We start from the raw sequence: 26,499 nt of genomic DNA, 5'->3' as shown, positions 1-26,499 counted from the left end.
CCACAACAACCAGGCACCTCCTGGTGCTGATCGCCAGCTGGGTCACACAGATGATGGTGGAATGTCATTCTTTGACTACAATTTGTTGAAAATGGGTCGATGAGATCAGATTGGTATGAATAGCATGCAGTAAGATTGAGGTCAGGACGTTCCACTTCAATTTGTAGTTTCTAGCAGTCAACCAAACACTATTTTCTTGCTTTTGACTATATTACCTTCTTGTGTCAAAATTCAGTAGTGTTGTTTCTAGTAAAAACATTCTGCCTGGAATAAAACAAACAAACAAACAAAAAAAAAAAACAAGAATTCAAACATATCTATAAAGTCCTAAAATGAATATGACATTCATGCCATTGAGAAATGTATGGAAATATTTCACCATAATAAGACAAGTTATGTGAAAACAACAATAAAAATGATAAAAAGCAGCTTGAACACATCAAATAATATTTAATCAAATTTACATGATATATACATAATAATCAGACCTTTTTTTTTTTTTTTTACATAATTAGAACGCAGCTGTAACAAAAACATACACCCTTTAATCTAAAAGTAAACTCAGTGGAAGATCAAATAAAGCAAACACTGAAATTACACTGATCTGTACATTTGTTCTTTTTGCTATCTTGCTTTTTCTGACGGACGGATCTGCCCAAACACTTTATGTCACATCTGACGTCACGGCAGCCAAAGGAAAATGAACTACAAACTACCTTTGAGAGACAACACGAGCTGCAGAGGCATCACAACAGCTGATCAACAGCTTTCTCGGCACAAATAAATTACAAACACGTTTTAGGCTTGAAGCAGCCTCAATAAATTAACAAAAGACAATATCTTCAGGTGAGGTGTTTCACAATGCCACAGATAATCAATCACTAAGCAGTGAGGGCATTTTACTGACATTCACTTTTAAAACTCCTTATTTCACATACTATAGATACCTGTGCATAGAAGTGGAAAGCTAAGGCCTTATAAGGGAAAGAATATGAGCATGAAGAGGGAAAACCAGAAGGAGAAATAGGATGGATGTAGTATTATCCTACATACTGATGTGTAACTGTTGACTAAAACGTCCAAATGTTAGAAGAAAACACTATAAGCTTTTACTACTTCAATAGTAACGTGGGTTCATGCATCTTAGCAAATGTGTTTCTTAAGTGACGTGTGATTTATGTAAATAGTAAACAAGTCAGAATTTTGTTTTTACAAAATGAGTTTACAGATTTGCTCAATAAACTGCAAAGCGTCATTTTTAAGACACATTTGTTCGCTCCAACCTGCCTCCTCCTTTCATTTTTTTCTGCATTTTCAGAAAGTAGACAAACGTACACACTGTTGGAATGCCTAATTTAAGCATATGTACATGTGATTTCCTCATCTGTCTTCCTTTGGGATGGTCAGACGATCCATGTTCAGAGTGAAGGAGCGCTTCACTCATTAACCGGCGTCATCTCTGCTGATAAAAGTCTGTTAATCAGTAAAGGTCAGTACTGGTGACTTGTCTCTTCTGAATGCTTCAGGCCTCCTTCAGTAATGGCATATCTATGAAAAAACAAAAATTAGTTAACTGCATCTAGGAGTATATGAATAAATTAGAATATCACTGGGAAGCTAATATAAACGATTCAATTCAAAAGGTGAAACTCATATTACGTAAAGTTAAATCATGATGTTAACTTACAGTGAATAAAAAAAAAAGCATGTCAACTTTAAAATGTTTGCTGTCTGAAAACTGGCCTAAAACTTATCCTGTTTTAGGCCAGTTAGGATTGCCAACGTTATTTCCTGGTTGATGTTTTCACATGTTGCCTCAATATTTTTTTATATAATGCTATTTCCTCATGATGCTGTGTAATTTGTTAAGTGCAGCAGTCAATACAGCAACAAAACACTCCCACAACATGATGGTCAGGCTTGAAATCAAATAGAAAATAATTTAGGTAATCAAAACAGGTTTTAAAAGGCTACAGTTTCATCTAACTCGATGTCAAATATGGAGAAAAATGTTTGTGTGACATAATGTTTTACCATCAGAGTAATCCATCTCAGAGTCTAGCGACAGGCTCTGTTGGTCACTGCCTGCAGACGCCCTTCTACGTGCTGCGGCGGTGCCACCTGTTGCACCTGCGTGCTCCAGAATCCAACCGGAAGACAACGGTGAGGAAGAGGAGGACTGCAGCACAGGGTGAACGACAGGCATCTCGGACTGCTGCTGTTTGAGGGAAGATGGCCTCGATGGGCCGGCCTCTAGTGCTGAGGCATGCTGACCCTCAGACAACACTATCTGGACTCTGGACTCTGGGCTGAGTGTGGAAGCTCCACTGCTGCTCACAGCCTCTTCGTAGGAGGGAAGAGTCACCTGGACCCCTTCCACCATGATGGAGACCGGCTGCCCTGACACCCCATGGTCACGTCTTTGGAAAAAACTTACAATTTTTTCATTTGTTTTTACAAAGAGCAGATTCAAGATAATATTCGGAGGAACGACTCACCGATGAAAGGACTTGAGTTTAGGCTGCAAAAGAACAAACAGCACCACCAGCAGCAGGATCAAAGCCACTGAACTTGCTGTGGAAGCAACTATGGACAAGGCTGGCATTCCCAAAGGCAAAGTTGGAATGTGGTCTTTGGGGCAGAGAATCAATCAACATAATTATAGTGCTGCAAAAATGAGCATATTGAAGTTATATGTGTCACATCCTTTACCTTGCTCCATGACACAGCTTATCTTCATCTGGTTGTCCCACTGGCCGTACTGGCAGGTAAGATATTTATAGTCTCCTTTCAGAACATAACCTTCTTCGCAGAAGTATTCGATCACAGTGCCGTGAGAAAGTCTTCGGCACGGGGACGGGTGGCATGTGTAGCCTCCGTTCTCTGGCTGATATGGAGAATCACACACTGTGTGGGAAAATATAAAAGAAGCATATGTCTTTTATGTAACACACCAGGTAAAGAGCAGTCCAACAGCATTATCAAAAATATGAAGGAATAGCAATGAAGTTGATACTCTGGGCAAAATATGGAGTTCAAGGAGGAGTAATCTTTACCGTCACTTCGTATGCAGCGAGGAGGTTCTGAGGACCAGTGTCCGGGTGTGGTACAGGTGAGGATGCTGGCTCCATCCAACAGGTAACCAAATTCACAGCTATACTGCAGCACTGACCCCACAGGGAACAAGCTACTGTTCATGTCAGTTAGGTTGGTTAAAGCATGTTCGACCATCGAGGGTCTTACACAGCCTTAAAAAAAGAGACACGATGATAAACAAAAAGTATTAGTGACAAATGCACTTCTTTTACTGAGTTCTTTTTTAGTTATGCAACTCTTCGTATATTTGTATAGCAGTTCATCCACCTTGTTTAATAACACAAGTGACTGGCGATATGTTGTCCCATTTTTCATAGCGACAGGTTCTGAATTTGTAGTCTCCCTTCAGGATGTAACCTTCGTCACAGAAATACTCCACGACAGTGCCGTGAGAGAACCGTCTGCATGGGGATGGGTGGCAGGTGTAGCCTCCGTTTTCTGGCTGGTACGGAGGCTGGCAAACTGCCAATGAAAAAAAAAAAAAAAGAACATCTTCGAAACCTACAACCAGTAAACACTTCTAGTACGCTCAGTAAGGCGTCCCATGTGTACCGTCGTTGCGTATGCAGCGAGGAAGATTAGAGGACCAGTCTCCGATCGAAGTGCAGGTGAGGATGCTGCGTCCGATCAGCAGGTAACCTGGATCACAGCTGTACTGCAGCACTGTGCCCACTGGAAACAAGCTCCTGTTGGTGTCCGTCAGATTGGTTGAACCGTGTTGCACTACAGAGGGTCTAATGCAACCTTAAGTAAATGTGATATGGGAAAAAAATCAAATTGTTAATTGGTCTTTTGTTCATTGTTTTAGACAGATTATAAAAGTACCAAAAAATAATCTACTATTGACTGAAAAACTGTCAGATTGAATGGTTCTGACCACTGACCAGTTAGCTGGAAGTCAAAAACAATCTTTTACCAATCAGTGAACACACATTGCTACCATGTTGCATTGGCATCTTGTTTCAGTGAGGAAACTGCCATTGCCCAAAAGAAGATTCAATTAGCTATTGTTCAGTTTATTTTCTAAGACATTTCAAGAAACACATCTTGTTTATTCAGGCTGCGAGATAGCGAGAGAGAGCTATACTTCCAGCAGATAACGAGGAAGCTAAACGGAATACAACAAAGGATAAGGAGATTTTAGACAAGCACCAATAATTTCTTTGAGAGAAATATCTTATGTCTTCCATCCCTACTGGTTAGTCCAGGCATATGGAGAATACAGCAGATTGTCGTCACATGCAGAACACAATCAGTATTTGAAATGTTGGTCTCTTGGGAACCTTCCCGATCAGCTTCTTCTTCTATCTTTTCCGTTATTTTGGAAAATTGGCCAGTCTTGAAATGTCAATATTTATACTATACCATCTGAAAAAAAGTGAAATATTTTCAACAATTCATTTTTGAGCAGTCACTCTAAGCAGTTTGTTATATGATGAATTTTAAAAGATTCAATTCAATTCAGCTTGCATATAAAGTGCACATTTATACCACATGTTGTCTCAAAGCACTTAAGAAGTAATATTTCATGTGAAATTTTTATGTTTTTAAGTTATTATGGTCTCATCATTTTATGGGAAAAACTGAGCATTTTAACATTAATTGAAACACTTCTGAGAGCTTCTGTAAATAAATAATGACTCTTAAATGTATGAAGGATGGAAAAAGTATCTGAATGCTGGTTTATATCTTGGTATGTTACAGTTCTCTAGGAGAATTCAGAATCACCCAAATCTAGATCAAAGTTTTACTAAAACCAGGGATTGCCTGTCTGCTATTAAATTTTGAACAAATTTTAAACATTTATTAGTTTAGTGACAGGTGTGCATTTAGGACCGACAGATTAAAAACTGTAATATATTGACCAACCTTTGCTTACACAACTGATCTGCATTGGTCCGTCCCACTGTCCATCCTGACACGTCAGGTAGGGATAATCTCCACTGAGAGCAAAGCCCTCATTACAGATGAACTCTATTATAGTGCCATGCGAAAACAATCGACATGGGGATGGATGGCAGGTGTAGCCCCCATTCTCAGGTTTGGAGAGGGGTAGGCATGCTGATGAGGGAGAAGCACAACATACAAATCAGCAGCCCAGCTTTAAAAGTTGCTTATATGTTGGCAAACTGGTCAAAAAATCTGCAGTTTTAGAAACTCGAGAGTAGGAGAATTAAAACTTGATAATGTAGAAAATGAAGTTATGAGAATTAGATGGCAGTCTGGTTGATAGAGAAAGGTCGCTTCGAGTGCCTTACCACCACTTCGTATACACTGAGGAGGTTCTGAGGACCACCGGCCTGATGTGGTGCAGGTAAGGATGCTGGGTCCATCTGGCAAGTAACCGGGGTCACAGTTGTACTGCAGCACTGTGCCCACTGGGAACAAGCCTCTGTTGGTCTCTGTGAGGTTTACCCAGCTGTTCTGGACCATGTAAGGCCTCACACATCCTGGGAAAGAAAGGAGTGGAGAGAAAGGGACTCCTGAGAAACTGCGGAATTAAAACAACAATTACGTTCCAAGGTTTGAGACTTGTCTGGAACACAAAACAGTAGCACAGAAAAATACAACAAACTTGATTCAAGCTAGTTAAAGCTGCACCTAAAGGTTTTGTTGTCACATTCGAACCTTCAATATACTCTTCACAACTTTCTAACTGAGCTGTCTGCTGTGTTCCTTCATCTTCATGATGCTGCTTGTTTACTAATGTTCTCTAACAAATCTCTGAGGACTTTACAGAATAGCTGAATTTATACTCACATAAATTAGACACAGGTGGACTTTTTTTTTTTTTTTTTTTTACTAATCAAGTGACTACTGGATTGGTTGTTTTGAAAAGTATTTAGACGTGTTCTTTAGATGTATTTGGTCAAAAACACAAATTACTAGTAAAACAAAATAATAAAAATGCAAAATGGCACAAGGGACACATTTTTATTAGTTACTGGATGTGATACAAACAACCCAGTAGTGTGCACTTCTATAGGAGAAAAAGGAAAAAATAAAGAGACAATCACTTTGACTTTAAACCTTCAGCTGTCACAAATTATTAGATTAGAGTTGTTGTCATAAAACAAGATTAATAGTACAGCTCTACTCAGGGATTTTTTATAATCAAAATGTCAAGGCACGTAAAACTAGACAGACAGTTATGAGTAATAATTAACGACAAAACATAAGCATTTGAACAGTAGAGTTAAAATATTACCACAAGTGCACAACTGAACAAAGCAGCAGATTAGCAGACAAATATGTTTTTTATTTATGTCATAATGGAGTTACCTCTTGTCTGTTATTATTATTGTGTCATGTCAATAATTTCGTGACTAAAACGTACAATTTAAACGCTGCTATTTATTTTTCACTGACAAAATGTTTCAGTGTTGAACTAAGACAAATATTTACAAAATGTACATTTGATCATGTAGTTTCTATTCAACATAAACAATGCATGTATTTGACCACATTTAAAATTCAATCATAATTAAACTAATTATATAGTTCATTAGAAGTCATGCAGTAATATAATTAATAGTATCAACAATACATACTGGTATGGATCTGAAAAAAAAAAACAAAAACAAAAAAAACTACTGAGTACTAGACAAACATTAAGCCAAACAAATTAGGGATTACATGTTAAATGCACAAATGAATAAACCTCTGCTTTACTCTAATGTGCAAACATGAGCTGTCTTACCTGAACCTTGCCCAGTGGACGCTAGAGTCAGTACCAGCAGCAACACAAAGGACCGCGCGGTGGCTGAGGTGTGGGCCCAAAAGGCATTTGAAATTGACTCTGAAATTCCATTGCACATCTTCCCCTTCAGAATCAACTCAACCTAACACCAAGGCGAGAACAATACAGTTGCGCATATGTTATAACAGATACTTAACAATAAAATAGACCATCTTCCACTGCCATCATATGCAGACACCTGCTTGGTGCAGGTACATTGCAGAGCTTGGAAAGCTGCCAGTAAAATGGGTGTGATTGTAGCGGTGACATAACTGAGCGCAATTACACAGAGAGAGATATTTCATCCAGTACCGTTAAACAGGCAAGACTAACTCCCCTAATTTTTGGTCATGTTCTGAGAAGGGGGCTTTGAAAACCAAATGCTTATCATATAACATATTTGTGACTCAAAGGCTCCACCTATTTCAGCAGCTTAAAAACATATAATGACACTGTTAGCATATTGAGTGTTTCTAACATAAGTCTGACTCTAAAAACTGAATATGCTGCATGACTTTGATAGCTATGGTGAGCTAAGTGAATCAATATTATCGTTCTTAGCTTGTTTCCTCTAAGCGCAGATTCAGCTGGATCATCATTTACTTACCACAAAAAACACGGCCTCCGAACCTCCTCCGTCACAACCTCACGATTCAGACATTTAATAGCAATGTCTCAGCGACGCTGAGGGAATTGTATCTATTTTGGTAGATACCCGTAGGCTATGTATAAACCCGTCTGTTTGTAATGTGAGCAGCGCAGCGGTACTGGGCTAACCGCTGGCTACCTTCCTAGCTTAAGCCGCTGCGCTAGCTAACTGCTGGCTGCTTCGCTTCAGCATCAGCTGTGTCTGAGAAACAACATCCGGGGAATGTTTGCGTCCGTAGTTACCGACCGTATACAAGGGGAAGAAACTGTTGACAACGGCTTGTTGCAGTTACTTTACTCCATATTTATAGTTAGCGAATCAGTACATAACGCAATGGAAATCATTAAAGGTAGTTTAGATAATATTTCCCGACCTGCATCGACCGAGCAAACTGATAACAGATTTTGTCCCGCTGCGCCATTTGAGCTGCTTGTTTTGAGCAACGATTCTGCTGACTTCCAGGTAGATAAACAACTCTTTCGTCTTGGCTTTAAATACAATAAAGGTATATTTTATAGCTTAACTATTTTCTATAAAAGCAGAATGGCAGTGGGGAAATGGAACACCCTAATAGAGGCACAGGACCTGGTAAAGGTAAATGTTCATTCAAGTAGTGGTTTCAAAGTTAGAATTGTGAATAAATAAAATTAAAAGATGATTTCTACTAGCGTAATTTTAACATAATGATTAATAGATGGCAACATTTGCATTCAGTTATACAGACACACGCAGACACGCACATCCTTTCAGTAATGCAATTCTGAAAGGAACACACAATGTAAAAAAACAAAAACAAACTTGAAATAAATCCATCCATCAAAATTAGATCATCTCAAATTATTCATTCATTTAGTCAGAAAATAAATCTGAAATTAAGAAACAACAATTCAAAATAACAATTAGATGTTTGTTTGTTTGAAAGTAAAACTGACAGAAACATATGAATGCACAACTTGCAACTTGAACTCAGCACTTGATTAAAATTAAGCTATTGCTTCATTATTCATACAACAGAAGAAATGCTTCTTTCAGATCCTGTTGAGGTTACAGGAGATGAAAATGAGGATTCAAAGCTACAGAGAGCCTTTGAGGAAATGAGACGACTTGATGCAATTCTGTCAGCAGAAATCTTCAAGGAAAAAGAAATTCAGTGTCAAAGAAAAGAACTCCAAGCAAAAATGTGGCAAGAGCTCCAGGTAGATATGACATCAATGCTTATGTAGCCAGGTGATAATAGTCTTTTTAATCAAATGAGTAACCTTTATGCTGCATAATGTATGAGGATCTGCTCTGTTCTTTTTTTTTTTCTTACAGAGAAAACCCGACAGATACTCTGAATGTGCTCATGAAGCTTTGAACACGAAGCTGTTTTTGGCTTTGGAAGCCCACACTTGTGTGTAAATCCAACACCGATTAAGAACATGACTGGCTTAAGTGTTGATATGCCTTAAACATTTTCATATTCTGTTTCATTATTAAAATCATTGGGACTTTATGTCAAAGTAGTGGATTTTGTCTGAAGTATGTAGAAAAATTATGTATATTCTTTGCTTACTTTTCTTTACATGACATTTTAACATCATTAAGATTAAATGAAGAGAATTGATGAACATCAGTTTAGAAGTCTTTTCACAGATTCTCACTCGGACCTAACTTTGACTGAACCATTCTACTACATTAATATGTGTTTCTGTAAACCGTTCCATTGTAGCTGCTTCTGTATGTTTAGGGATGTTTTCCTGTTGAAATGTGAACAACGATCTTTTGCATCGCTTAACAAATTTTCATACAGCATGTCTAAATCTTTAGCTCTAATGAACTCTAACCAGCTCTTCTCTCCCTGCAGAAGATCAGCGTTTCCAAATCATGACAACCAGTATGTTCAGTGTTAGCCATTTATGGTCTGATCTGAACAGATCAGCTTATTCAACACATTTCCCACATGCCTTGTGACAATCTGTAAACAAGGCATCTTTTCTATGGAAATGAAATGAAATCTTTATTTATTTTGAGCATATAAAATACAAGATTTTTATCATGGTGAAGATGACGGATTAAAAAAAAAAACCTAAAAACTTTTGAATTTTATATGTAAAAAGAAAACATCAGTTTTCCCTCCATGTTTCAGTTATGCAATAATTTGTGTTGGTTTACTGCATAAAGTCCCAATTAAATACTCTAAAGTTTGCGGTTGTGTTATGTCAATATGTGAAAAAATTCAGGGAGTATGATTACTCATGAGAGGCAATGAAGGCCTGTCTGCCATTCACACTAATATGGTTTTATTATCTCAAAGGTACAAAAGAGGAGGACCATTACGCACCTCTGTTTGAGACCCAGGTTCCCGACTGTGAGCATGATGGGGACGACCAGGGCCTGGAGCAAGGTGAGCTTGTGCTGCTTTAGAACGTTACTTGCAGCTGTGTTAACAAATTTGTGCACTGGATGGCGCTAAAAGCTCACGAAGCCTGTAATTGTAAGTTTTCTCCATTAATGTAACATTATTACTTTTTACTTTTTTCCAAAGATCTTTGCAAAACCTCAGTCACTCTTCAACAATTTCCTAATAAAAATCTTATGAATTTTATGGTATTAAAACCCAAGAGAATGAGAAAAAAAAAAAAAAAACTTTTTAAACAGAAGCTACAGAGGAGTGAGGAATTCTGTGTTTGGAACAATAAAGTGGACTGATCTGGAATGTTAGCATAAGTTTCATTAGTGAATATTTAAACATAAAGATGCATTCTAAATGTTTCTGCACTGAAATAAGACGTGCCTTACTCGACAGCTGATATGCCACCTTGCAGCTTGACTTCATCATTTGGAGGAAGTGCAAATAATGAGGGCCTCTGGTTTGTGGAGAGCAACAGCAAAACTTCCAAAACAAAAAACAAACAGAAGGACTTTGTCCAGAGGAACATCGAGGTATGATTGAACTCATGTTGCGTAAAAAAAAAAAAAAATTGCACTATTATCTCATGTCTTTGAGTTAAGTTTTTCAGCTGTTGATTTTTCCAGTTGGAAAAATGAGTTTTCCTTTAGATATACAGACTCAGGCCTACATATCATCATTGATTGCATAAAAAATGTTATGCAAATGTTGATTTTCCATCTTTTTCCCCATTATGTTGTGTAACGCAATAGCTGGCAAGTGATGTGGGTCGAGTGCGCTTGACCCGTGCAGAGAAAGAGCGTCTGGCTGAACTCTTTCAAGAAAAAAACGAAGAGGAAGAGGACAGAGCCAGGACCAGCGGCACAGACAGTGAGGTAGGCTAGCATTTGGCCATAACAGACAACATATGCTGTAGGCTGAGACTTTCTCTTCTACCATCTATGTAGAATCCTTAAGGGGAAGCGCCACATCAAACTCTATTATTAAAATCAAGTAAAACTAATATTTACTGCAGTAAAAATATTTTTTTCTGCATTTACATTATGTATATTATGTATATAGTTAAGAGTTGAAGGGTAAATTGAGGTTAATGTAGGGCAGTCCAGAGAAAAAACTGGTTGAACCTTCAAATAACTTGAGACTGTGACTAATGTTACATGAAATCTACAGCAGGAATTTGCTGTAAGTTTGAAAGTACCACTTATATTTTTGGGGGTTTTAAAATAAAGAAAAACATAAAACTTTACCAGAAATAGGATGGATACATTTTCTTCCTTGGGATGTTGATATTTGTGGATAATGATGTAAAACAAAGATCACATATAGTTTCCATCCTGATGACAAGAAAAATTGATCTAAAACATTTTATCTGTACTTTGGGCCATTCTGTTATGGAAACCGAATGCAGTTATTCCATAAAAAAAAACTAAAAAGAAATATCTATGTACTTGGTCCTTTAGCATTTTTAGCTAAAGTCGTTAAGAGCCATTGTGGAAGATTCAAAGAGCCACTTGCAGCACCTGAGCTGCAGGTTGCAGACCTCTGCTCTAAGCTGAAGGTTCTGACTCAAAGTATTTCAAATTATGAACCAGATGTCAAATGCCACATGTGGTTTGCTTGGAATGCTGCATGTTGTGAATTAATTTTATAATCCTAGATTCACAGCTATTCCCCCCTCCTGTTTTTCTGCAAAAACTCAGAAGAATGGATCTTTCAGAGAGACATACAGCTGTTCTTGCTTTAGGGGTGTGGGGACAGAGCATAGAAGCTAAGAGAAGAAGACCTTTTGTTTCTCCTTTGAGGATTAAGCTGAGACATTGCTACTTGGAGCAGTCCAATGATTCATTCAGAGTCCTAGCTTCACATGTTTTCATTTTCACATTTATTTGCCTTATTTAACTCTTGAGCTGCTATGAAATCAGTTCAAATTCTGATGGGCTGATGCCTGCTCAAACGTCAGGCAAAAACCACACTTACCTCTTAACATGCGGTTCTGTTTTAATCAACCCAGGTAGATCTGCATCAACAGAACAGCCTGCCAGGGTTTTTAGGGTATTTGAATGTCTAACTGTTTATGATGTTTGCCTTGACTTTAGAACAATACTGCAGTGATTACGGTGGCAGATACCAAACAGACCGGAGTGCAGATGCTCTGGACTTTTTTATTAGCTAGAGGAAGCCTTCCTGTTTCCTGTTATTGTAAGGCATGCTTGTATGAATGGCCACGACAGAGCGAGGATATTATTTATGTCACCAGGACTTTGGTGGTGGACGTCACCCAGCTCTTGGCAGAATCCCTTGGTGCACATTTATCAAAACGTGCTGCTCAGTGTTTACCTCAGACACTTGAATTCTCACACGGGTCACCTCCGTGCTGCAGTGTAGACGTGTTACAGTCACGTCATTAGGAGCTGGTACTTACTGAAGACTTGTAGGCATTCGGGGCTTACATACACAAGCACAAACATTCCTTGCCTAATTCCTCAGATGTTGTGGGAAAAAAGTTAAAAAGGTGCTTAAATTCTTACAGATTTATCTTAAAAATGCATCAGCTATGCAGTATAAACAATATTTATAACTTTCCAGTGAAAACCCTTATTATCTTAGCTCAGTCTCAAATCCCAACTACTATTTATGTTTTTCAAGAAAATATGATGGAAAGATTAGCTTAGAGGCTAATTGTGATGCTACACGCAAACACACAGCTTAAGCTGAACCTTACAGAGGCTTATGTGTATCAGGGTGAGTCTAAAATATTACTTTTTGCAGCTACAAAGCTGAATATAGCAAAAAGGAGTGGAACATACATGTTATTTCCACTTTAATTTGACACCCCTGAAAGCATCAAGTGTTAACCATTTAACACTTGGTAAAGATAGACTCCACCTGTGTGTAGTTTAATCTTTGAATAAATGCAGCTGTTCAATAAAGGCCTTGGACGTTTGTTACAAGAAAAACATCATGGAGATCAAGCAAAACAGCACATAGGTCAAAGATAAAGCTTCAGGTAACTTCCATAAAATAGGATGAAACAGCTGCAAAGCTACCTACCAAGATGGCAGTCCACTTAAGCTAACAGGCTAACATGGAGTTCTTTAATCAGAGAAGCATTCAGGCCTGTACTAGGTCTGGGGAAGCTCCACAGCTTAGGTAGGATAAACTGTTGAATCTTAGTTGTGTACGCCACAGATCTGAGTGGGAAGAAGAAAGCAGTTATTGCCAGAAAGCCAGAAGAAACCCTGTTTGGAGTTTGCTGTCATCCATGTAGCACGTAAAGTAAAAAGTCCCTCAGTTTTTAAATTTAACGTAATCCAGATATGAGGGTAGAAAGTGTATGTGTAACTATAAAAACTGGGTATATTGAATCATTTTTGAAAGTCAAAAACAACCAAAGTCAAAATGGGGATGAGTGAGAGCATGATGAGCTGCTCCTCCAGTTGCTCATTGTTAGAATCTTGGGTTGTTTTGATGATGTCATTCTAGTTTGATTATCCTGTCTCTTAGTCTCTTTCTTTGATTAGATCGGTCTTGTTTCCATTTTTCTTTTGTTCAGACCTTAGTTTTTCTAGTTATGTTTATTTCTTGTCTGAATTTTTTTTTTTATTAATTTCCTAGTCCCTGGCTACTCTCCCTTGTCCCCTGTGCCATTTTCTCTCTCTCTGTTCACCCTGCCTTCTGCTCTCTCCCCTCACACCTGCAACCTGTTAGCTCGTCAGCTCAGGTCTGTTGTTCCAGCGTTCACCCTCACGGTATTTAAACCTTTCTCTTGCTCACGCTCCCTGCTGGCCTCTCCTGTTGTTGTCCCTGTTATTATTTTCATGGATTTATGGTATTTGTTCTGCTCCATCTCACTGTGGTTATTTTTTGTAAGTTTTGTGTAATTTATTTCATTAAAACAGCTAACGGCTACCTCTGCCTCTCTGCATTTGAGTTTACCGTCAGATACACATATCGTGACGCAACATATTTGTGAGCAGGATTCACCTCATTCTGTGTTCAGTATGCATATGTTTCTATGTTTTTTCTTTGTTTTTTTGAAAAACTGAAATTCCTTCATTGCAGAACGCACATGTGAACAAGAGGGCCTCAGAAATATTTTGGCTTATACAGGTAAACCTTTGCCATGGTTCAAAAACCTGCCTGCCTTTGTCATAAAAACCAGCGGGGCTCTACCATTTTGTATTTGGGATGCACTTCAACTTCCTAATGAGCTACTATGTTTGCCGCTTCCTTCTGCCAGTTTTCCTCCCAGCACTCAGAGGTTACAGCTGTGCTCTGTTTAGAGTAATGAACTGTTTTGGCATGTTAATATTCTTAATAGGTCCTATCTCACCACTGTAATGTGCTGAGTTCAACATCCATGCACTGGTTCCCACAGAATCCAATAGGAGTGTCACTGAGTCACACAGCGAGTGCCATTTGTCTCTTATTAACACAGAACCCATTCAGAAATGGAGAGCTGAAGTCAGACGGCACCTCTTCCCTGATTCTGACATCACTATAATAATATTGCTAGATAATGTTTATCAGTGCACTGTTTAGGTTGCTACAGAGCAAAGCAGACTTATACCCCATGGACCATGACTTACTTAGCTGACGACTGTTTTCCAGGAAGCTGTGTGGGCTACGTCAGTCTCTGCAGGCCAGGGTTACACCCCAGAGCCTTCTGAACTGGAGCATCTGATGGAGCTTGATGCTAAAATTTGCCTCCTCCTTCCTGCTGAAGAACTCCACTCCCTGCAGAGCTCGAACACAGACCCAAGCGTGTTCCAGGTAAATCATCCTAAATATTCAGAGCTTTGCAAAAGTATTCGCATCTCTTTAACTTTTGTCATGTTAGAACTGACAACTATAATGTTTTTTTAATTTTTTTTTTTTGGTGGACTTTATGTATTTGTATTCAATGTCGTGAATCAAAGAGTCAAACCAAACTAGAGTTCCTTTGGGGCATTTCTCCAGCTTCGACGATGTAAGGATTTATATTAACTCTTTGTAAAATGGCTCAATCTCAGTCAGATTGAATAGAAAGCATGTCATCATCAATTTTCATGCCTCGCAACTGTTTCTCAGTTGGATTGCTCCATCAGCTCTGAGCGAATCCCCTGTCCTAGCTGTAGGAAGACATCGTCATGGCCTATAGTGTTTCACAACCTGTATTTATGATGTTCCTTTAGTGGAGAAATTCATTGGTGTAGGCTTGAATTGCAAAAAGCTGGTAGCGTCACAACAGTTTTCAATTTCCACAGTTGAACTTTCAAAAAGAATAAACTCATCTAATGTGTGACATAATTCTCAGGTCCAAGCTTTGTCTTTTGAGAAAAGATAAACATATTATCCATTACATACTGGCTGTATTAACCTGGGACTTCACTGTGGGTTTGTTCCTCAGTGCTTTCTTTAAGCATTTATAGTCTAATGTTAAGAAATGTTTTTTTCTTTCTTGTTTTTATTTGTAAATTGACCAATTAAAAATAGATTGTTCTGACATTTAAATGTTGGTCAATAAAATTAAATGCTCAAAATCAGTATCTTCATAAGCAGTTCTCAGCCATATGCTCTGACTTAGAAAAGCTCAACAAACTTTAATAATATGTCCAATTTTATTGGTGGGATATAAAACACCAAACACAGTGTACCACAAGTCTATTTAGCTGTGAAATGCATAAACTGCAAAACAAAAAAAAACATTACTTTCAGCTGCAAATCTATTCAGAAACATACTCTATCAATTTAGAATCACAATTGACCTGAAATGCACACTTTTGGATTCTTGGAGAGAACCGGAGTGGCAAAAAGAAAACTAGCCAAACAAAGCTGTCACGTAGCAAGGGTTTCAAACTGGAGGTCTTCTTGTTGTGGAGTGGCAGTAATAACCACTATGGCAACATGGTGCCACTCAGCCACTCAAAAGGTCCCTGAGTGACATATTTTCAATTAAAGTGATCAAAGAAAGTGACGAGGTTGTTTTTCATACTGGGTATTTGAGTTTGTCACAAACGGCACCCAAATATATGCTATGACGAAATGTTGTCTTTTTCCATTTCTGTTCCCTTTAATAACAGACCTGGATAAACAAACCAAAGCTAAGAATTTATATTCAGTTTTTTTATGAATCGTGCCTTGAGTCATAGTTATGCCCTGTAATCTCTTTTGCATCCAAGAGTCAGTTTAAAATGTATATTCGTAACGCTGAAGTTTCCAAGCTGTTGTTCTGTGTTTGAGTTTAATGTTAGCAATAAACTCTGTCTCAGGACATTTTCCCACAACATCCAAAGTTTGATTCGATGCACTTGATTTGCAAAACCTGTCACCAAATATTGCTCCTCTTGGAGCTGTTTCACAAAAACACCATCTGGAGGAAAAAAGTTATGACTGTTCTGATTATTTTACTGTCAGGATGTGAATTTGGGTATTTTCTTTTGAGCTTTTTTTTTTTTTTTTCAGTTAAAGTGCCCCAAACTCCTAAATAAACAAGTGATTCACATTTTTATCTATGTAAAATTTGTAAGTGTGATTGTAAAATGAGAAATAATAAATCCTAATTGAGGGCTGGTAGTTGGCAGCACTGCCAGCAAGAAGGTCCTGGCTTTGAATCCCAGCATGAGGTCTTCCTGCATGGAGTCTGCATGTTCTCCCTGTGCATCCATTAGTTCTCTCTGGTGCTCTGGCTTCCTCCCACAGTCCAAAAAAAGTTAACTGATCTCTCTAACTTGACCTTAGGTATGTGTGTGTTTGTGTCTGTGGTGGACTAGCAACCTGTCCAGAATGTGCCCCACCTCTCAATCAACGACTGCGTCGGTCATTGAGCCACAAAACAATAGACAACTCAATGGATGAGCAGTAACCTGTTTGATAATACAAACAAAATTAGCAATAAATTCATGATGTGAGTTGTTGAACTTTCCCCCCCCCCTCTATTTCCAACTTTTAGTTGTCTTCACAAGCCAAATAAGTTCTTGGAAACTCTAAAGTCTCACCCATCTGTCATCTGCTCTTCGTTAAAGCTTAAAAGACTAGTGCAGAGTACTTTTTCTGAGGCATTACTGGAAGTTATTAACACCCAAGCTTTTGAAATAAGAATAAAATGTAGTATCTGAATTTGAGTTGGTGAGTGCCACACCTGTTGGGGCAACAAAAAAGAAAAGTCAACCACCCTGTAAATTTTTTGCAGAGCCAATGATTTGTTTCAGGTCAGTACTCATAAATCTTTAAAGAGCACATAAAAAGAAATATGCTTTTGTTTTGCAGTACCTTTCTTCTCGGTAATAGTTAGAATTTCTAAATGGAGTCTTTTAGACAACATGACGTTTAGAAAACGTCATGTTTTCCTGCTCATTGCACGCTGCAATAAATATAAAGGAGTGTAATATTTCTGTTTTTTTTGTTTCTCACTGATATTAAACCACTCTAAATTTCTGTTTTCCAAATTCATCTATGTTTCAAATTGATTGCAGAGTTTCTAAGTCCTTTTTTATATTTTGTGAGACTGGATAAAGTAAAAAAAAATAATAAAAAAATGCTGGCACCGGCATGCATGTTGCCACAAAGCAGAGTCAGCCCCCCATCAGATTATAATTACAGAGGTGGTGGAGGTAAAGGAGTAACGGATCCAGAAAAAGAGCATTTCTGTTTTTTATTTGGGTATTTTAGCATGAGACATGTAGCCCACAGCCAGTCATACCATGGAAAAGTACTTACCTGTTGAACCGTTTCATATTTGTCACAATACTGACACAAACTTCAATGTACAAGGATCTAACTTTGAAACTAGCCCAGTTAGTAAATAGTCCATCTGTGTTTAATTTCTGAACAAATCCACCCATTGTGAGAAGGCCTAAATGTTAAAGAGCATCATAGAGACCAGGGGATGTGGTAGACAGATCAGGAATAAAACTGTGAAGCAGGGTTTAGTTGTAAAACATTTTCTAAAGCTTTGAACATTTTGAGAATTGTTTATTTTATAATCTAAAACTGGAAAAATGGCACATGATCTAATCTGACAGGCCATTTTAGAAGAGGGAACTGTACCTAATAGATTTTGTTCTTGAGCATAAAGAAAAAAGAAAAAAAAACTATAGGCCAAAAACACAAAACAAATGCAAATCACGGGGAAATTATTTGCCTTTCGTTTTGAGAGGAAACAAGTGAGACTTTTTAAGTACCTTTAACTTGGGGATTTAGACCCACGTTACAAAAAGTTCAGAGAACACTTCCTTAAATTAAAGCATACTGATATGTTCTCATATGACCCAGTCGAATTCCACACTTGCATCCAATTAAGAAACAGTGACCATACAGGTTGCCATTCATTGCTGCTCTCCATCCAGTCTGACAGTGTGAGCTCTTTTGCAAAATAAGCATAGGCAAAGTTTTCAGGCTGTGTGTGCAAAGTTGTTAGAGTAATCACTGCTACAGCTATAGTGCTAAAAAATATTGACACAACTGCCCATTAATGTTAAGCTATACGTCCTTTCCACTTCAGTAATGTGCTACTTTGTGTCGTTCGATCACATTAAATCCCAAGAAAATTCCTTGAAATTTGTGGTTTTAACATGACAAAATGCGAAAAGGGTTTAATTGTATGAATACTTTTGCAAAGCAATGTATTGGTATCAAATTAATATAATCATTCATCTTTGTAATGTAACATATCACAAAGGTGAATTAAGCAAATTAGAAAGTGTACCAAAAAACAATTTGGTTTTCTTTGACACTGTTCCCTTTGTGCTTTTGTCAGCACTTTTTTTGCATTCTTTTATTCTCTCCATTCACTGTCTCTAAATGAATCAAGCCCTTCTGTCATTAAAAACATCTGTGTACATAAAGCCTTAAAGTACAGTACTCCCCACTTACTGTACCACTGTGTGGTAATGTCAGCACCACCCATCATCCGCAGGATTGTGTCACGAGTTTTCTGAAGTTGGTGACATGGGTGTCTAAATTTGTGTGCCCAAACTTGTGTGTTTCTCAGATTACAAATACATATGTTGTTTTATGGCTGCTTTATTTTTTTTTAAAGACAAGGAGCAGCAGTAACAATAAAAAAAACAAAACATGTTGTTATGGTTTTAAGTCACTGTCACTATTTTTGATTGCAGCTCACCAGATCAGAAGGGGTTTGACCATATTTGTATTTGCATGGTTACTGCTGCTGTGTTTTGCCATACACTTACTGAGTATATACTTTGCTGTAAGGCTGTGAGGTCAGTTAGTCATACTGTGTGGTTGTTGATGTGCACTCCTGATTTTTAACAACGGCAACTGTTAAGTGAAAGAGCAGAATTTCGTGCAGAAAACTCCCTTTTGGCCAACACGGCGTGGTCAGTGAATTATTTAAGAACTCAAATCTTATTAGGTCCAGTCATGTAATTAAGCACAAGGAAAAACTTTACCCTGCTGTGCTGAAAGTTGGATTAAAATTCATGCTAAATATACAAGACAAATGTAAACATGAATAGTTTTATCCTCTGAGTTGTGATAAAACTCTGAAAAAGGATTTAACTTTGCACTGATTACTTTGGTACAGTACCACCACCCATCAGGGGATTTTATATTTTAGACAGCAACCAGTCATCTTATTTGTGTAATACTAGGCAAATGTAATGTTGACAATGGTAATTTGAAGAGGGTAAGCAATTCAATAATATCACTAAAACAGCATTGTTCAGGGGTCTTTGGTTTAATCTGAACAAAAAGGACACTTGTGAAAAACGAATGGGGTCGGACCCCCAAAAAATAAAAAAATAAAATTTTCTTTGCACAAAATATTAAGAATGGCTTTAGCAGTGAGGTGTATTTGCTGATCAGTTATTTTAACCATTAAATCCCTGAGGTTTGCATCCCTGGAATCCATTTGCCCCCTTCCAAAGTATCGGATACTTTGCACATTTCGTGCTTATTGATGAGGTCAATTTAGATCAACAAGTTCATGTAAGATTCATATTTTTGAAAATAGAAGAGAAAAACCTTCGTTAAAAGAGGTTTAACAAAAATTTGTTTGATATCACCACCAGCAAAGTTGCAAAACGTTGAATTCTTGAATTACTTACTTGGTCAATGGTGGCACCCATGTACATGCGTTCATGCAGGGTGATGGTCTATGATCTCAGCAGTCTTCCACGTCAGGATAATCCCTGCTACAGTACAGAGAGGTTGATGGTGTTGACATGACCTTTAAATTCTCTAGATCTTAACTCCAGTAAGTATCTGTGAGGTGTGTTGGGAACACTGACAGGATTTATTCCAAGTGCTGCCTTAGAACCTGCTGCTGATTTTATTTTATTTTATTTTTTGTGCTGCCGGATACTAGAGAACATAACTGAGACTAGAACTGAAACCTGTTATGATGTTACAAGCCTTATTTTTCCCCACTCTCAAAAATGTTCTTGGGAAACTGAGTGTGAAGGATGTGAGCTCAGCCCCCCACGTCTTTATAGCAGTAGTTATTAATGATTACGACATTCAAAGTAAAGTGGTTAGTTTACAAAGCAGGAGAATGACTTTCTGTAAGTTTTACTCACACATGATTAATTGGAACCACAAGTAGAACATGTCAGCGCCATATAAATGCAGAGAAGAGGCCAACTTGTTACGGAGTAAAGCTTCTTCAAACAAGACGGAGGCTCGTATGTCTTTTACTGAACCTTTCTGTTCAGCTTTTATTGAAGAGAAAAACGGCGAGAGCTGATAACGGCAACAGCTGTTTGTAACCTAGCAACCAAAAATCAACAAAAGCAAGATGGCGACAAAACAGAACCAGATCTTGTTAAGCATTCTTCCAAATAAAATACTTCCTCTATTCAAATAAATCATGTCTCACACTTAAATATATTCCACTTCACCTTTGCAACTATATACAATCATGTTCAATACAATTAATAATAATCAACATGTAAATTATGCTTAACATATAATTGTAAATCAGTCACTTATCATGCAAAATATACTGAACAGCATATAAGTGTAAAAAAGTCACAACACATCTAAGGTTCGCATAAAACCTCAGAAAACAGAAATCCCTGTGCATAGATCTTCATCTAAGCATGATGCTCAGTTACTGAAGGATTTTTGTAGACACATGTGCAGCCAGAGAGTCTTATAGAAATAAGCAAAAGCTGCATATTGTGTGAAATGTTGTTGGAACATTATAGCAGCTTTCTAAGTGGTGGTGCACTAATTAATGCCTGTCAAATGACTCCAGAGGGAAAAAAAAATACTCAGTATCCTTAATGTCATCATTATAATTAGAATAAGTTAGCATGACAATATAGTACTGATGAAAGAGGGGGATTTTAAGTTTGCATTGGAGTTTTTACCTTACCAGCAGACTGTTTATTTGCATTCATAAATATAATGTTTCTTTTTACTACAAAAATGCAGGTGTAGTTTCAAAAGATACACAAAAACAAAAATAATCTAGCTGAATTTTAGCCTTTTTTTTTATTAAATTGTTTATCATTCTATTAGATCACTTTGCAAATAAAGGAATGTGTTTACTTTGCTATGTGCAATTTTTATGCAAGTAGTTTTGATATGTGTTTTGCTGCACTTCACGGTACTTAATTGATGTTCTTATTTGTAAACTAAGGGCATTGCATCTTTTGTTCTAATTATACCATGTATCTTTTGTATCTGAATTTCATTGTACCATACTATATTGTATCTCGTCTTGCAGTCATTGTCTGCCTATCGCATCACTTTTGTGTTGTCATAATTTATTGGTATCATATTACAATCATTCTGCATATTTAATGTATGATTATGTGATTGTTATCAAACCAAATTGTGTTATATGTGATCATAATCAGCTTAACCTGTCATTCACAGGTTGTCATTCACAATGACGGGGGTGTCAAACTCCAGTCCTCAAGGGCCGCTGTCCTGCAGTGTTTAGATGTGCCACAGGTAAAAAACAGTGGAATGAAATGGCTTAATTACCTCCTCCCTGTGTAGATCGGTTCTCCTGAGCCTTGCTAATGACCTAATTATTCTTTTCAGGTGTGGTGCAGCAGAGGCACATCTAAAAGTTGCAGGACAGCGGCCCTTGAGGACTGGAGTTTGACACCCCTGTCACGAGAGGACCCAAATTTGGGTTCTCTCGTGAATGACAGGTTAACTTAATTGCATATAATAGTTACATTTCTGAGACAGAAGGATTTTTGTAGGCACATGTGCTATAACCTCAAATGTCTGGATATTGTCACAATGTTAAGGTGTCAGGGTTGTCATATGACACACTTACTGTTTTTCATACAGTCTAAAATCATGACCTCCACACCCTTTCGCACCCTGTAATTCCAGTGTGATTCACTTTATTGTTTTCTTATAAACGCCTCTCCCACTGGTTGTATCCTGAGCCACAGTTGTGTCAAGCGGTTCAGAGGTTTTGCTTTGTCATGTATGCTTTTTGAGTGTTCCACTCATTGTGGAAGTCCACTGTGGATAATTTGGTCACATAGCCAGCTGTTGTCAATAAACACCCATACTTATTCTAATCAATCAATCAATCAATCAAATTTTATTTGTATAGCACATTTCAGCAGCAGGCATTTCAAAGTGCTTTACATGATTTTCAAAACATCGTTTGACAAGGAAACAGTGAGAAAGAAAAATAAAAAGAAAAGATGAAATCGTTAAAAAGATTAAAAACATCAAATACGTTGAAAGCATTAATTGCCATAAGCAACTCTAAACAGGTGGGTTTTAAGCTGAGATTTAAAGGCACCCAGTGTTTCAGCTGTTTTACAGTTTTCTGGAAGTTTGTTCCAAATCCGTGGTGCATAGAAACTGAATGCTGCTTCTCCTCGTTTGGTTCTGGTTCTGGGGATGCAGAGCAGACCAGAACCAGAAGATCTGAGGGGTCTAGACGGTTGGTACAGCAATAACAGATCTTTAATGTATTGTGGTGCTAAACCATTCAGTGATTTATAAACTAGCAATGCTTTATTAAACCTAGGATATGTAACTTTTATTTTTTTAAAAATAATAATAAATCTCACACGTGTTACAACTGTCCTGGCTATAATATGAGACCCATAATGAAAACATCTAACTCCTCCATGTCCTCCCAGTGCTACTATTGCTATCTGTCTAAAATAACCAGTCAGAGCCAGAAGGAGTGTTTGAGTACTGTCAATCAACCTCATGTACATGCTGCTTAATCAACTTACTGTTCCAGGAAAACTGTTTATCCACCGTCATTGGTGACCTTGATAACTACCCTGGGCTGTATCGACAGGCTCTAATGATGGTTAGCGCTTGGAGAAAGCAGAGGAGGTAGATCTTCTCATAAATTATATCTCTTATACTATACTGTCAGAACATAGTGACAGTTTTAACAAACATGTAAAAATCATATTTTTCTAAAAGTTACAAACTCAAGTTTTTAAGGCAAATACAAGACATAAATTGGACTTTTAAAGTTTGGTTTCAAATTTTGAAAACATTTCCTATGGCATGTTTTATTTTCCACCACTGGAAAAAAGTAGTTTCCTTGTAGAAGACTATATGCTGTACAGCTGTGTGCCAGACATCGTCGAACATAGCATCTGTTTTTTGGGGGACAAAGAGTGCTAAAGGATGCTTGAGTTGTTTTTTTTTTTTTGTTGTTGTTTCTTCCATATGCTTTTGATAAATATTGAATTTGTCCTGCTTTCAACTTTTTTTTATACTTCACATTTCATTTTGTCTGTGTCATTGTTTGGCAAAAACTAAAGTTATCCTATGCTAACAAAGCATGCTGGGTGGAGATCATCATTTGAGCATTTCCCAACAACAAGAGCAACACATTGGATGTATTTACAGTAGTTTGAAAACATTTCCAAGCACAAGTTTAGAGGTTGAAAATGTAAAAATGGGGACTTAAAATACTTCTATCTTAATATGATTCTGACATACTAAAATCCACAGGTGGCGTGGCTATTTCTAGCCATCACATTCAATGTGGTTTTAGATTGTAAAATGCACCAGGAGGTTTTGATCTGAATACTTCAGACCACCCTCAGTTCTGAAAAAGAAAGCTTGTGTACACAGTCCAGATGACCCACAAGTGAATCTCCTAATACTTCAGGAATGTTCACCAATCATCAAGTCAACAAGGATCCAAGATGTTGACAAAAAAAACCAAAAAAAACCCTGATCTCTGGAGGGGGAAAAGATGGCCTGGAGACAAACAAATTTTCAGTCTTCAGGCCCCACTATTTACTCTTATTGAGCACTATTACACTTAGTTGATTTTAGAATGTTTGCATGGAGAAATAAAGAGTTAGACTTGCTAACACTACCAAAGTATTAGCAGCTGATCCACTGTATAAAATATAATGCATGCAGTTTTGTTGCCACGCCTCCATCTCTAAGCTTGTCAGATGGATATGAGTCACAGCTGGGCAAAATGTCACCTAGGGAGACACGGTAAGAAATATGAAACTGAGAAAAAGTCAAGAGACTCTTAAGCTTCTAAACAGCTCCTGTGCTCTCGCAGGGAGAGCTCGTGGCAAGGCATGTGGACAGGCCTTGGCAGGTAGCCTGGGTCCACGTGGCACATCCAGAGCAACCACTAAAGTTCGCATTTCAAGAGATTGAGAGAAAACAGAGACGCAGATAAAGCAGGCGAGGAGGGTGCTGTCCTGAATAACATGGAGAAAATTAGCATGGCTGTGTTATTTCTTTATGCCTTCTCTTCCTTGCTGTAGGCGTTGAAAATAGATCAGCTCTTACAGTGGCTTTGGTTGCTTTACACAAGTTTCAATAGCCTTGTGACCGTTTGTCACTTTGGAACCACACATTTCCATGTATTATGATGGGATTTTATGGGATAGACTAACTGAAAGTTGTTCATAGTTATGAAGTGAAAGGAAAACAAATCTAAAAGAACTGTGGTTCCCATTTGATTTCAACCCCCTAAGTCAATGTTGGTCACCATCCCGACAGCTACATCTGCAAGTCTTTGAGCATGCCTCTGCCAGTTTTGCATACATAGACTGAACTTTATTCCTATTTTTTGTTTACAAACAACTCAGCCTTAGAGAAATTGAATAGAATGTCTGTAATCAGCAGTTTTCCAGTGAAGTCACAGATTATTTTTTTTTCTCATCCACTCAAGCACATACCCTGACTTGTATATTTAAGGTTGCAGTCCAGGGGAAAGGTCCAGTCTGAAGTTGCTTTTTCCTTTCCCAATGTTTCCCTTCCCATCTTCTCATCAGCTCTGACCAACTATTTTTTATTTTTATGTTGTTGTTTTTTTTCATTGTTGCTAAAGAACATCATCCCCACAGCCTGATTGTTCCACCGCCATGGTTGACAGTGAGATTAGGGTGTTTTCTTATAACAAATGTGTTTCTATGGAGAAAACTTATGGAGAATGTTTTTGGAGATTTCAGCCAAAAACTTCAGTTTTACTCTCATTTCCGGACAACATTATCCTTCCCATGTGTGCTGTGTTCCCCGCATTACTTGTTGCAAGCTGCAAATGTGGCTTCTCATCACCTCTTTTAAAAACTGTTTTACTTTACAGTCTACAACATTCATATTTGAAGACGGCACAACTAATGGATTAGTTGGTAGAAGAAAAAAATCTTTCTACTTCCCCAAGAGACGGTTTGGATAGATACCCATGCCTTAATTGTTGTGCAATTGTACACCATATTGTTTCAATTTTTGGACTCCTTGAGACGTCCAAAGCTTTGTGTATTGTTTTATAATCTAATCCTGCTTTGAAGTTCTCCACAAATTTATCTACTATGTTATTTTGTAGTTATGATCATGTTTATTCAATAATGTTCTCAAACAAACATTAAACAAGGGGCCTTTTTTTATTTCCCGATGCAATCTTACGCCATCATTTTTTTTTTTTTTGTGGGGAAAACTTAGAAAAAGGAGGGTGAATACTGACACACTTTTCATATTTGTGTTTGTTTATAAATAAAAATGCTCTTTTTTTTTGTTTTTTTGCTTGTCAGTTATGTACTTCTTGGTCTTTTTGCTGTTGTTCTGTCACATGAAGTCCCAGTGAAGTACATGGAGGTTGTGGTTGGAACGTGGCAAAAGGTGCACATGAATACTTTGCAAGAGACTCCATTGACCTGCAATGAATCAGCTAAGAGACGGAAAATCAGAGCAAAACAAAAACACACTTTCCTTACTGCTTGCTTTTTCATGATGGGGAACTTAATGCGATCAACAGATATTGTTCATAAAACAAAGGCCCCCAAAGACAGGGTCAGCGAGCCAATTTGTGGTTGCTGCACAGTAAAAAAAAATTGTTGAAAACATTGGCTGGATTCCACCTCACCGAAATGTTTTCCAAGCAAATATCCAGACAGAATTTTTTCCTGTCATTAATTTTTTTTTTTTTTTTTTTTTTTTTTTGCATGAAATACTCTGAAGAAACTCATGACGTTTGTTTTGATGAGTAGCTTACCCAGCCATAAAATATGAAGAACTCAACACCTTAACCTAATTTGATTAATTTAACACAGGCAGTAGCATTTATAACTTGAAAGTTAACTTTAGTTCGATTGGTTTCATTGGAGCAAGCTGCTCCTATTTAACTTGTATTGAATGTGTTAACAAGCACATAAAGTTGCTCTGGCTGTCCCTCTGGCCATCTAAAATACATGAGTC

At 37.7% G+C, this 26,499-nt stretch overlaps 2 protein-coding genes across 2 annotated transcripts in view; one reads left to right on the top strand and one right to left on the bottom strand.

Moving 5' to 3' along the window:
- Positions 1–430: 430 nt before the first annotated feature.
- On the bottom strand, positions 431–7,575 carry LOC106930610 (sushi domain-containing protein 4-like). The gene is made up of 11 exons (XM_015008252.2): positions 7,443–7,575; positions 6,797–6,938; positions 5,355–5,546; positions 4,966–5,157; positions 3,649–3,840; positions 3,364–3,558; positions 3,057–3,248; positions 2,713–2,907; positions 2,499–2,631; positions 2,035–2,420; positions 431–1,548 (listed from the first exon to the last, which is right to left on the bottom strand). Exons 2-11 carry the CDS (start codon positions 6,912–6,914, stop codon positions 1,523–1,525), a joined length of 1,821 nt encoding a protein of 606 aa, XP_014863738.1. The 5' UTR covers positions 6,915–6,938; positions 7,443–7,575; the 3' UTR covers positions 431–1,522.
- A 131-nt stretch (positions 7,576–7,706) lies between these two features.
- fsip1 (fibrous sheath interacting protein 1) overlaps positions 7,707–26,499 on the top strand; it is a 32,208-nt gene continuing 13,415 nt past the window's right edge. Inside the window, exons 1-8 of the mRNA XM_015008258.2 lie at positions 7,707–7,946; positions 8,024–8,078; positions 8,517–8,680; positions 8,799–8,877; positions 9,781–9,870; positions 10,273–10,409; positions 10,629–10,751; positions 14,488–14,649. Of these exons, the coding sequence (XP_014863744.2) occupies positions 7,707–7,946; positions 8,024–8,078; positions 8,517–8,680; positions 8,799–8,877; positions 9,781–9,870; positions 10,273–10,409; positions 10,629–10,751; positions 14,488–14,649 (1,050 nt within the window). The remainder of the gene's footprint in view (positions 7,947–8,023; positions 8,079–8,516; positions 8,681–8,798; positions 8,878–9,780; positions 9,871–10,272; positions 10,410–10,628; positions 10,752–14,487; positions 14,650–26,499) is intronic.

The sequence above is a fragment of the Poecilia mexicana genome, unplaced genomic scaffold, assembly GCF_051168715.1.
Source record: "Poecilia mexicana isolate PSO_F unplaced genomic scaffold, ASM5116871v1 scaffold_22, whole genome shotgun sequence".
NCBI classification, from domain to species: domain Eukaryota; kingdom Metazoa; phylum Chordata; class Actinopteri; order Cyprinodontiformes; family Poeciliidae; genus Poecilia; species Poecilia mexicana.
This window is presented reverse-complemented; position numbering and strand designations above follow the sequence as displayed.

Excerpts from the sequence above, each read along its gene's own strand:
- LOC106930610 (XM_015008252.2), bottom strand. The coding sequence starts at position 6,914 with ATGTGCAATGGAATTTCAGAGTCAATTTCAAATGCCTTTTGGGCCCAC. Across the intron at positions 3,249-3,363 it reads CACTTGTGTTATTAAACAAG|GCTGTGTAAGACCCTCGATG; the intron begins GTGGATGAACTG and ends TCTTTTTTTAAG. Across the intron at positions 2,421-2,498 it reads AAACTCAAGTCCTTTCATCG|ACGTGACCATGGGGTGTCAG; the intron begins GTGAGTCGTTCC and ends TTTTTTCCAAAG.